The sequence below is a fragment of the Dermochelys coriacea genome, chromosome 2 (genome assembly GCF_009764565.3).
Source record: "Dermochelys coriacea isolate rDerCor1 chromosome 2, rDerCor1.pri.v4, whole genome shotgun sequence".
NCBI lineage: Eukaryota > Metazoa > Chordata > Testudines > Dermochelyidae > Dermochelys > Dermochelys coriacea.
The window spans coordinates 207406791-207419569 of NC_050069.1; the positions used below are offsets into that span (position 1 = coordinate 207406791).

A 12779-nucleotide genomic window follows, 5' to 3' on the forward strand; every position below is an offset into this window, starting at 1 on the left:
GGGAAACCTATACTGAAGTAGAAGGGGTAGGTATCTCGCTGGTGCCAGATGCACTAGGGGGAGGGGCACTGTCTCTTGACCTGACTCAGAATGCTCCTTTGGGCCAGCTTCTATCATTAGCAATCTGAGTTCAATCTCCCTGTTTTTCCTTGCACTGGACATGAGGCCAGGAATAAGTAGCATTTCTGGGAGACATAGGCCTCCCCCAAGCAACAGACACTTTGAGGGGCCACTGCTCACAGGTATAGTCTCTCAGCAGGAGAGGAAATGTTTGAAACCTGGTGAGCCAGGCATACCCTGCCAGGAAAAAAAAAAAAAAAAGAAAGTCTCCAAGGGGAAAGAGGAGTAACTCTTATCTAACTAGAAGTACACTAACAACTATAAAAACAATCTTAACCACTATAGAAATAATAAAAAAGCCAAAACACACCCATGGCGGACACACTAGGGCTCCATCTCAAGCCGAGGCAGTTGAAGAAACTGGCCTTATATTGCATCGGTAGCTGGCACAAGGAGGCATTGGGTGCATGCACAGGCCAAACAGACACTTCTAATTGAAAATCTCCTATCAAGAGCTGAAGAGGTGCATGTGCACCTGAAGCAGAGCATCCCTAGGGATACTACTCAGAGAAGACACCTTAATTTTGGCAAGACGAAGTTCTACCAGTCCTGAATTTGCTTCAAGACAAACTTGGGTTCTGAGGTTGTTTTCAGACTTTGACAGCCCACACAGCCATAACAAAACTTGCTGTGCCTTTACTAATAATTTTCATCTTTAAAATGTTGTTTATATATTTTATATACTAGTAAATAAGAGTCACAATAAATAGTGTAACAAAATACTGAGCACTGATTTTCGTACACATTTTCTAAGAAGCCTCAACAGTACTAGTTTTCCTCAATTCTAATTTCCTCAACAGAATTACAAGACTTAAAAGAAAACATGGAGAACTGACGATGTAGTGGCTGCATACTCAAATGTAATTTGTCCATGATGACCAGCTTTAGGTGGGAAAATCCAATCTCTTATTAAACACCAGCCATATAAATGAAAAAGGGAACTACAGACAACACAATTGTTCAGGTCTTCTCTTCTGGAAAAAGCAGCAAATAAGTATTCATGAGAGTAAGTCATCTCATACTTTTTAAAAAATGTTGCTTAGCTGGAGTAAATTACACAATTTACTTCTTTAAATTGGTTGGGGGGGGGGGGAAGAGACCACAGACTCCATGAACAATTTTGTCTTTAATACAAGACTACTGTACAACAGGTCAAAAGCAAATTATTTTATTTAAAGGAACAAATTAATTTCTTGGTTTATTTAGTACATATTTTATAGTAATTCTTTAAATATAAAATGTTTTTAGATATACATACCGATAGTTGCATATTGGAAAGAATGTGCAAAATTAAGAGGTCAAAGATTTTAAAAACCCTAGTCCAAAAAGAACACAACTCACTATTTGATTCAGTATGAAAACATTTTCTACTAAATGCAACTGAATGGTAGTGATTTTTAAACAATTATTTAAGCATAACAGTTCCTTTCAATTCATAAAAATATTTCCTTAAAGCATAAATGTACTTTATTTATCCTCTAAGACAAACATTTTATAAGTAAAAGCAAAGTTTTTGCCATAAATTATTTTTTTGTTGCAAGCATGTAGTCTCTCAATACATGCAACTACATTACATTTCTGAAGTAGATTAGAAAACTATATTTTCATAGGATAAGTTATGTAATGTTCTGAATCAACAGTTATCCAAAGAAATACTTCACAAGATTACTATGAGAAACATCCTTTTATTACACACTAAGTTTTCATATTTAATCATGCTCCAATTATCATGGTCAAAGAGAAACCTCCGGTCATTCTGTATAACTGAACAGCACCAAGAAATTGGACTTTGTTTCTGAGGCCAATCACATCCAAGTTCTCCCTGTGTCCTTACAGTTTTTACTAAACAGGGGAACAAACACAGACACATATACAAGGTGGGTTTTTTTCTTATAGAATATTAGATTGAGAGGTAACCTGACCTGATAGGCCAAAGATTTACCTTAACTCCAATTACACTGTAGAGTATTGTATACTGAAAGTAGCATTTAGATATCTGCATTAAGTTATATGAAAGCTGCATTCTCTTCTCTATAGGTGGACTGCCTGTTGGAGATGTTTTATAAGCTTGACTGCAAAAAAAAAAAAAAAAACCCAAACAAAAATTACTTATACTTATCTAGTCAAAATTTAAAACATTCTGATCAAAGTGTGTCTGCACATGCTTTTCAAAGCCTTGCTGATCATAGTCAGGAGGGAACTGCTCACTGCACATGGGGCACACCTTCCAGTGACTTTCAACATGTTCTTCAAACTTGCTCTGGTCATAGTTAGGCGGAAACATCACTTCACAAAGGGGACACTTCTTGTGCACATCAAAACTTGGAGAAAGAAAAAAGAAAATGAAACACTGACACAATGTTTCATTGAGTAAAGCTGAGAAATAAAGGCCTGATCCTGTTGCCGCTGAAGTTAATGGGAGTTTTGCTACTGATTTAAATGGGAGCTGGTTTAGCCCTAAGTATCCAAGTAACTGTTTTACAGTTAATTAGAACAGACATTAGCTGAAATGTTCAATACAGTTAAAATAGTTTTATATTGAAATTCCAAAATAACATGGCGTCAAAAAGGTTACATAAAATTTTGACATAATTCCAGCTCCTACTGAATGCAAAATCTACTGAATGTCTTAATGGCCAAGCAGGTTCTTAGAAAACCATTCTCTCTGCTCTTAGCAAACGTAACACTTTATAAAAGTTCTTAACTTAGACTCACAATTAGGTCAGCAAGAACAAAAATTTTCATTCATGTGCCAAAACTATTACCATGTTCTGTGAAATGAGACATAATGCCAACAGTCCTCTGAATTGCACATCTAAGAGTAAATTCCCTGATAACAATGAACACTACTCGGAAATTCTGAACAGTAACATTTTTTCTTTGAGTTGATGAGAGTCCTGAAAGATATGACAAATTTACCTGGAGTCAAAACAAAAACCTGTTCCACGCTCATGTAAGAGAAGGCTTGGAGGATCAGGAGCAGAAGGTACAGTCTCATCATCATCCTATGAAAAAAATGTGCAGTGTTATTAAAAATTTCCGCAAGAAAACGTGTTCTCTCCAACATCTTTAGAGAAAACTTGGACTAGATTTTCATCTTTTACTTTGGACCTCCTGAAACACTATTTTTATTGAAACATATAAAAACCAAGAAACTTGTTAATGAATATTAAAAGCTAAACAAACTGCCTTTTGATGATACACTATAAATCTGTGCCAGTCATACTAGAATACTTCTAATACATTTGTCACCTGACTGCAAATGCCTGGGATCATATCAGAACAAAAATCCTATGTTAAACCAAATGCAGGGCACCAGACTACAAGGCACAACAACATTTTATGAAGGACTAAAATTCAGAAATAAAATTCTAGATAATAGGATGTCAAGTTAGACTCTTAATCTGTCAATCTGAATTTCAGTGGGGGAAAAAAAAAACCCATTGATTTAGATTCACATTCTTGCTCCCAATAGTCTGTTTTGAGTGATCTGTATATGCTCCTATTGCCAGCCAAGCATGTCACACATTTCACACCGCAGTCAGACACATCAGCTAAATTGCCCCGTTTGGCTGCTTCCTCTCATCAGCTGTCAGTGGCATCCTCATTTCATGAACACTATCAGCACATAAACAGCTGCAGCAGGCACTGATGAGGATCACTATGCTGACAGACAATCAGGTTTGCCTCAGAGCTTCTATTAAGAGTTAGCCCTAGTCAGGTCTGCCACTGGAGAATACACCCAAAAAATCTGTCTGTGATGTGAAACTCTAAAACTGAATAAGCTGCAGGATACCCTATCCCGGTACTTCAATTTAGTTCTGACAGTTTCTTTCTGACAGGTGAAGAAACTAAGGAAGTGCTGTGTTTTGTTTTTTAATCAATGTCACAGATTTAGGATTTGCTTCCACCACTGCTCTTGTATAACACAGGTGTAGGAAACAAGATACAAAGAAAAACCGTAAGGGAGAAGAAAAGAAAAATTAGAGTTGTGCATGTTTTTGATACTGTATGAAGAACAAGCCTACTACTAATAAACTTGTCTTCTGCATATCCTCTCAGTTCTATTCTGCAAATGGATACAGAAACCAAGAAGCTTTTCTAAGTAAATTCTGCTTATTTATGAAAGCCTCAGCAAAACCTGTAAAACATTCTGGAATCCAGTCTCCTAGATCATTTTTCTCCTAGTACTCAACAAAAGCATGAAGTGTGAACAAAGACACTAGGAGCCTGATTTTCAAAAATTCATGTACAAAAGCTGTGTGCAACTGCATGTCTACTTTGCACAGACAACTCATACCTACATTCAAATTGCATTGAGTTCTTTATTCTTATTTTTTTAATTACTACGCAGTGTTCTCAAGAAAAGTTAATGGAAACTAGACAGATTTGGAGATTCCTTCAATAGTTTTCTCCTCACTCTGAACAGCTGCTTAATTTCAACCATTTAACATTTTCATTAAGCAGCTAGTGGGGCTTACTGCAGCAGATGCTCGAGACAGACATGTTTTCCTATATAAAACATTCTTGCCTAGCACCTGCAGTAGAAGGGGCATATGGATTGTAAAAGCACTATTTGTTCCTTTTGTCACCAATGAGCAGAGTTTAATTATCAATAGAGGAAAAACTTCTGATTAATATCTAAAGTGTTTCAACATTACATAGTAAAAGGTTGTTATTGCTGAAATCACACACAGGGTATGTCTTTACTACCCGCCGGATTGGCGCGCAGCGATCGATCCAGGGGGGGATCGATTTGTCGTGTCTAGTCGACTAGACGCGATAAATTGAACCCCGAGCGCTCTCCCATCAACTCCTGTACTCCAGCGCCACGAGGCGCGCAGGCAGAGTTGACATGGGTGCGGCAGCAGTTGACTCACCACGGTGAAGACACCTCAGTAAGTCGATCTAAGTACGTCGACTTCAGCTACATTATTCGCATAGCTGAAGTTGCGTAACTTAGATCTATTTCCCCCCACCCCAGTGCAGACCAGAGCACAGACATACACACACACACACACACACACACACACACACACACACAAATGTGATGAAATCATGTTCTGAGCAAATCAGAACTGTTCCACACTACAGTTTAAATATTTACCATGAGAAAATAAAAAACAATTTCTCTACACATGCATATTTATACTGAAAATACATACCTAGTTTAATTTAAATCCCTTAAAACTGACTTCCTTTATAATCCTTTCATTTTTATAGCTAGAAGGCCATTTCTTGGACACTTGGCAATATTTCACTGGCTCTGTTAAAGTATTCTAGATATTGAAGCAGATGGCACTTCCCCCTAGCAATAGGGCTCTTCAATAGAGCTGGTCAAAAAAATTTTGTTCCAACAGTTTTCCATCAGAAAATGCAGTTTTGACAAAACTGAAGTTTTTCACCAAAATATATACATTGACAAAACTTTGGTATTTTTTAAAATTGGAAAATAACATTTTGAAAAATGTCAAAATACCCCCTTTTGGAATTAGAGGCTTTGATTGTTGGTTTCAAAATGACTTCATTTTCAAAATTCATTTATTTTACATATGCGTGTGCGCGCGTGCACAAGAAAGAAAGAAAGAAAGATGTTTCAAGTGACTCAAAACAGTTTTTTTTTCAGAATTTAATTTTGTGAAAAATTCTAAATTTTTGCTATTTATCCTGATTTGGCATTAAATGTTTTTCAAAGTATCGAATTTTTTCACAGAACAGCAAATCTGTTTTGTGATCAGTTCTGCTCCTAAACTCCCTCTCTTCCATGCTTACAAATATTCTTTATTTAGTGCAGAGCGCCAAACCAGAAAACATGCTCAGAAGCTATGAATCATAAATCACATTGTTAATCTATTTAACTTCTTAGGGTCAGCAATCAGGATTTACCAGTAATAAATATTAATTCAAAATGTCCCTAGCAGAGAGTACTAAAGATGAAGGAGTTAATTACTACCAGCTGTATGTTAATTATAGATGAGCAAAGAGACTCCCCACCTTCATTCAGTTACACAAATTATAGTTAATGCTATCTACTTTAGAAAGGTTTCAGAGTAGCATCTGTGTTAGTCTGTATTCGCAAAAAGAAAAAGGAGGACTTGTGGCACCTTAGAGACTAACAATTTATTTGAGCATAAGCTTTTGTGAGCTACATGCATCCGATGAAGTGAGCTGTAGCTCACAAAAGCTTATGCTCAAATAAATTTGTTAGTCTCTAAGGTGCCACAAGTACTCTTTTTTTACTTTAGAAAGAGCACTTGTGCAGTCCTGAAAGGAATCGTTAATGTGCTTATTATTAAAGCATAAATGTCTGTAAAGAAACATTAGATAATTACTGAGAGGATTTATTATTACACACAAAGCTTGGTTTATCATAAATTCTACTAGGGTTTTTTAATATCACAAAAGAAAAACCAGTTATACTTGTAAATATATTTCCAGCAAACATTAAAACATATAAAATAATGCATACTGAATATGTATGCTTTTCACACTTTGCACCATGTATTAATTACTCATAAAGCTAGTCAATGCCTCCTGTTCAACTGTGGAAGCTGTATCAGAGAACAGTGGATTGTGCCTTAGGTTCAGCTTCACTGCATGTGCATTTCTGCCCTATTAATACATTCCACAGAAAACTAGATTTTATCAGAATTAACAAATTATAATCTTTATATCGAGGGTTCACCAGGTTTAAAGAATTCCTTAAACACATCAACATTTACTCTCCACAGTATATAAAATTTTGCCATGAGAGATGCTTCAGCATTTGTTTTACATTTCTCTATCTAGTAATTATGAATTTTGCTCTTGAGTTCTCGACCTTATAGGTCATTGATCATTACTCAAGTTAACAGTTCTCTATATTTTCTTGTGCTGTTTATTTTTGCTGTCTGTATTAATAATTAGGGCTGTCAATTAATCACAATGTTAAACAATAGAATACCAACTAAAATTTATTAAATATTTTGGATGTTCTTCTACATTTTCAAATATATTGATTTATATTACAACACAGAATACCAAGTGTACAGTGCTCACTTCAAATATTTATAATAAAAAATAATTTACACTGTAAAAATGATAAATGAAGAAATGATATTTTTCAATTAACCTCATACAAGTACTATAGTGCAATCACTTTAGCGTGAAAGTGTAACTTACAAATGTAGATTTTTTTTGTTACATAACTGTATTCAAAAACAAAACAATGTAAAACTTTAAAGCCTACAAGTCCACTCAGTCCTACTTCTTGCTCAGCCAATTGCTAAGACAAACTAGTTTGTTTACATTTACGGGAGATATTGCCGCCGGATTCTTATTTATAACGTCACCTGAAAGTGAAAACTGGCATCCTATCAGGTACATACCTCCTTTTAGGCTTTTTTTTAAAAAAAGTCTTTCCTTAGCTAAGAATTTTAGTGTGTGTCAGTTTATATGCACATATCCTTGCAGAGCTGCTTATTAGAAATGTCTCATACTACCAATTTTTAAAGTGAAGCTAGATTCACTAATGGCATGACAGGTGAGCTAGGACATTCTCAATAGTTTAAGAAAAAAAGATTTTCCTTTGGTCTATTTATAGAACTTTGAAATGGTTCAAAACTGTATGATATCAAAAATATCCATATGAGGGAGAGCAGGGAATCGTAGAGAGGACACTGTACTACAGGAAACCCTAAATTAGACAGATAGGTATAAAGATTGGTATAGCTATTCAAATATCTCTTATCTGTACAGAAATATATGATGGTTCTCTAAGACAAATAATGAGAGTCAGCCTTATAAAAGATTTATCCAGAGGATAAAGTTAAGTGCAGACTCAAGGCATGTTGGACTCTCCAAGCAGCACTCATTTTGATGGCAGATATTGGGATCTGGGGACAGAAGGAGATTAAAACATAGTTTCTATCAAAAAAGGGAAGAATACTCACCTTGTGCAGTAACTTAAGTTTGAGATATGCATCTCTATGGGTGATCCACACACCTTTGATCTGACTTTTTTTTGTCGCAGTGCCCATTCTGCCTTGCACCCTACACATCCTTACACCCTGTTCAGAGGATATATAGGGCTGCACAATGAATTGCACTTAGATCCTTCTCTAACACAAAGTCCCAGCAGAGGAAACTCTGAAGCAGATGGGAAGGGAAGTACTGGAGCACCCACTGGGACACATATCTCAAAGAATTCCAGTTACTGCACATGGTGAGTAACCTCTCCTTCTTCAAGCAGTGTCCCTATAGGTGCTCCGCTTCAGCTGATTCCTAAGCTACATCCCATAGGAAGAAGGGAGCTTCAGAACAGAGTCTAAAGTCAAAGACAAAACTGCATTGCCAACTACAGCATCTGATCTAGAGGCATGTACCAAAACATAATAGGGTTTGAAAAGGTATGTACAGTAAAAGCTTGTTATTCAAGATGTTGGAGAATTGGGGGTGCCGGTTAATCGAATATTCTGGTTAACAGTTATACTTTACCAATGGAATACTAATTTTCAAAGAATTAGAATACAATAAAATAAATAAAGTATAAAATAGTATATAAGCACTCACTAATCCAGTAGTAGTACTGCAGTGCAGAGTGTTTGGTTTCTTGAAGCATTTACCAGTATACAGGTAAAGTTTCCTATACAGTAGGTTATCTTATGACACTACATATCACTATGGGCAGCACATGGCGTACACCCAGATCACTAAAAATACACTTCACACTAAAACTATACTGAACGTAATGTAATCTTTGATGATTCAGAAGACACTTGAACTTGCAGTGCCTCAGGGTCATCATTATCAACATCAATTATCACTGTAGATGGAGAAGGTGTAGGAGATTGGGCTGAATCTGTAATGACCCTAAGACATACCCTGGAAACTGCTTTTTTGAATAAATCCCTGACATCAGCTTGCTTGTCGTCTTCTGCCTCTTTTGCATAAAAGTAGAGTGCATAATGTTCTGGACAGTATACCAGTCCCGGTTACTAGATTGAAGATTTGTATTGGGAGATATCAGAAATGCCAGTTAATTAAGCTTTCTGGTTAATTGAGTGCTGGATAACAGAGCTTCTACAATACTGAAGTCCAGGTTGCAGCTCTGCAAATTTAGACAACTGGAACATTCTTTAGTAATGCCATCGAAGTAGATTGTGACTTTGTACAATAGGATAACACTCTAGAAGGAGGCTGAATGCTGGTAGTGTCATAACATGAAATGATACTCTCAAGATGGCTCTCTGGCCGTATCTGGGTGGAGACTGTGGATCCCCTGGATCTAGCCATACTTTAAACAGTCTAGCAGACTTTTGGAAAGGTATGGTTCTACCCAGATAAAAGGCTCTTCTGACATCTAACATATGGAAAACAGATTCCAGCCAAGTATGATGTGGTATCAAGAAAATTATTGAGATGGATAGTCTGGCTTATATGAAATTCAGAAGACACCTTAGATAAGAATTTAGGATGAGATTGTAATAATACTTTGTCCTTTAAAAACCACTGTAAAGAGGTGGGATCTGTCATTAAAGCCCGTAGTTCTCCAACCCTCCAGGCTGTTTTAATGGATAGGTAAAGCAGTGAACACGTACCTAAGGGATGTTTCACAAGGCAATTAAGAAAGATGTTCAAAGTCTCATACTGCAGTGCGGTTCTATAACCTGTGGACAGAGGTTCGTAAGTCCTTTCAGAAACCTTACAAGTTGTGAGGTAAGTAAAAACCGAAAAGCCTTCTACCAACAAGTGACAGGCAGTGATAGCCATCAAGAGGACCTTGAGAGAACTCAAAGTGAGACCAGGACTTTTTAATTCCAATAGGTACTCCAGAACAGTGGGAAGGGGAGACTGAACAGGACAAACTTGACGATGTGAATGCAAGTGGTGAAATCTCTTCTGTTTCTGAAGGTAAATACTTCTTGTCAATGGCTTTCTACTGGTTTCCAACACCCATTGTACCTCTGTTGAACAAGAAGCCTGGAGATTCTGGAGAATCATTGCGACTGGGTGCCTGGGATGGGCCATACTGAGAATGCCACACTTGGGGAAAATTCCAAGAAATAGGGCAGACAATCCCCACAACTGGTGGTTTATTAATTATATAATTAGATTCACTAAGCCAGTAACAAAAGAGCTTCTGCAGTACCACACTGGTTAACAAGAAGTCAAACAGAGTCACCTGTAGGAATTCCAGCCCTTGGCACTGGTATTGTGCTGCCTCCTATGTTCATTAACTCCATCCACAACCAAGGAATTCAGCGTCAAATGCGAGACTAAAAATTCCAAATCATTGGCTGGGATATTTTTTGTCAGCACATTTGAATGTAGGCAATGCTGTGGCAGGAATTTGCCAGATTGTCTTGGCTGACTCTAGAAGAGCTTCATTAATCGGAGATAGGTTTGCTATGGAGATAGGTAACTGGCTACTCTGTGTGGAGAGGTAAGCAGCCACATGTGTCAAATCTGAGGCATGTAAAATGTCCAGGAGTTCATGATGGGAGTCCTGGATTTCCTCAAGAGAAATTTGGAGCATATCCGTTGACTCATCAGCTCCTGGAACTGTCAAAAATCATCCATCCTGAAGAGTCAGAGGCAATACAGCTTCATTCAGCAATACTGAGAAACATTTGTGTGAGGTGTTACCTTCTTGTTGCCTCCTGCTCTTCTTCAAAGGTCTCCTCTATTAGTTCTGGTTGGTGAGGGGGAAGTCAGGGCATGGGAGAACGAGACTGTCTATGCTCACTATGAGAGGGACTCGTGGCCCTTAAAAACTGTTGGCAGTGTAAGGCCCACGGATTTCAATAAGACCAGTAAGCAGGACCACAGGGCACAGAAGAAGGTAGCTACTGTTGGTCATCCCCGCTGGTGAAAGGTGGAGGTCATCTATCTTCCCTTCTCTTTGCTTGCGGAGAATAAGGTCTCCTCAAATAAAGAGGAAACCCTTGGATAAAGAGCTCTGAGTCTAAATCACAGTCCTCTTCCACATAGTCTAATGAGGTGATAACTGTTCTCTCTGAAAAGGTGGAAGTCAGAAAAGTAGAGGATCTGAACAGAGCAGTCATGCCCCAGAAGATATTGGTACCAAGAGGTAAGCACTGGAGACAAACAGGTCATTTGAGGTCAGTATTGCTATGAAGATAGGTAACTGGCTACTCTATATGGAGAGGTAAGCAGGCACACACTCATATGTTAACAGTCTTGAGCACTGAAGTAGATAGAGGGTACCAAAGAGTCCGATGGTGCTGATCTGCTGCTTGGATAGACCTGACCATGGCAGAGGAAGTCTTATAGTACTAGGTCTCTTTATGGTAGAGGCACAACTGTTAGAAGCAGCCCTAAATGTCTTAAAGGTACCGGAAGCACTCAGAACCTTGATAGTACTCCTTTGTAGCCTGAGGTCAGGCTCTCAGTGACCAGGACCATGAGGTAGATGGGGCATTACATACAGAGGATTCCCAAAGCTCTGATCTGAAGCCAGTTTCAAGACTTATTCCATCATGAGAAGCCTGAACTTTATCTCCCTCTTCTTACAAGATCTGCTTTTAAATGAAGTGTAGATCTTACATTTTGAGGGACTATGAGTGTTCTCAAACACTTCAGACACAGTGAGTGTCTGTCACTAACCTGAATAACTTTCTGGTAGGAAAGACACCACTCTGAAATATTTAAGTCCAAAGTGACCCCACAAATGGGAACACACAAGTACAGTACAGACCCGTTTATGCACGAATCCACTTAATGCGCAGTAGCCCCCCAGTGCTAACTATTTAACACGAGACTCGTTAACACATGGTACAGGAACTTGCTATGTAGTGCTACAGATTTGCTCACTAATTCACTGACATAGAAATCGACAGGAAGTGCGGAGCGGAAACGTCTTGTACGTCTTTACCAATATTGGTAAAGACGTATCACGCATGCTTAGTCATTGTCACGCTAGAGAGATATAGAATATAGTAGTTATAGTAGTCACAAACACACACACGAATGAAAATTTTAAACATAGGCCTAATATAATGGCAGGGGGCAAGTGTCAACGTTCCTACACTGTAAAAGAAAAGCTAGTTGCACTAGATCAAGTAAATAACGGAGAAATCCAGGCCAAAGTTTCAAAAGATATTGGGATTGCCAAATCTACTCTCTGAGGATGGCTAAAAAACTAATCTAAACTGAATGGCTTTGTACAAAATATCGATTCCGTCGCAGGGCTTAAGAGAAAACGTGCACGCTATTCAGCAAAACCCACAACAGACAAAGCCATGCGCATGTGATTTGCTCAGCAAAGGCTGAAAGGAATGCCACTAAGTGGGCCAATTCTTCAAGCTCAAACAAAAAAATTTGGAAATTTAACGGGGAATGACTCATTCCAAGCCAGCAAGGGTTTATAAGTAGTTTTAAAAAGCGTCATGGCATAGCGCAGGTATCAATTTCAGGAGAAAGCCGATCAGCCGATGAATCGGCCATGAACGCATTTCTCGCCAAGTTAAAATCTATTTTACAAAATGAAGACTACCCCAAAGAACAACTTTATAATTGTGATGAAACAGCTTTATTTGCAAAATTGCTACCTGATAAAACTTCAGCCTTTAATTACGAGACACAGAAAACAGCTGGATTTAAAAATATAAAAGATCATGTGACTCTTTTTTGTAGTAATAAGATGGGCAGCCATAAGC

The 12779-nt window shown here is 37.9% G+C and overlaps 1 protein-coding gene across 2 annotated transcripts in view; it reads right to left on the reverse strand.

Annotated features, from left to right (window-relative positions):
• Nucleotides 1-1227: 1227 nt before the first annotated feature.
• TAX1BP1 (Tax1 binding protein 1) overlaps nucleotides 1228-12779 on the reverse strand; it is a 104858-nt gene continuing 93306 nt past the window's right edge. For both annotated transcript variants that reach the window (XM_038389785.2, XM_043509128.1), the window contains 2 exons: nucleotides 3040-3125; nucleotides 1228-2441 (listed from right to left, as the gene is read on the reverse strand). In XM_038389785.2, the coding sequence (XP_038245713.1) occupies nucleotides 2240-2441; nucleotides 3040-3125 (288 nt within the window). In that variant the 3' untranslated portion in view covers nucleotides 1228-2239. The remainder of the gene's footprint in view (nucleotides 2442-3039; nucleotides 3126-12779) is intronic.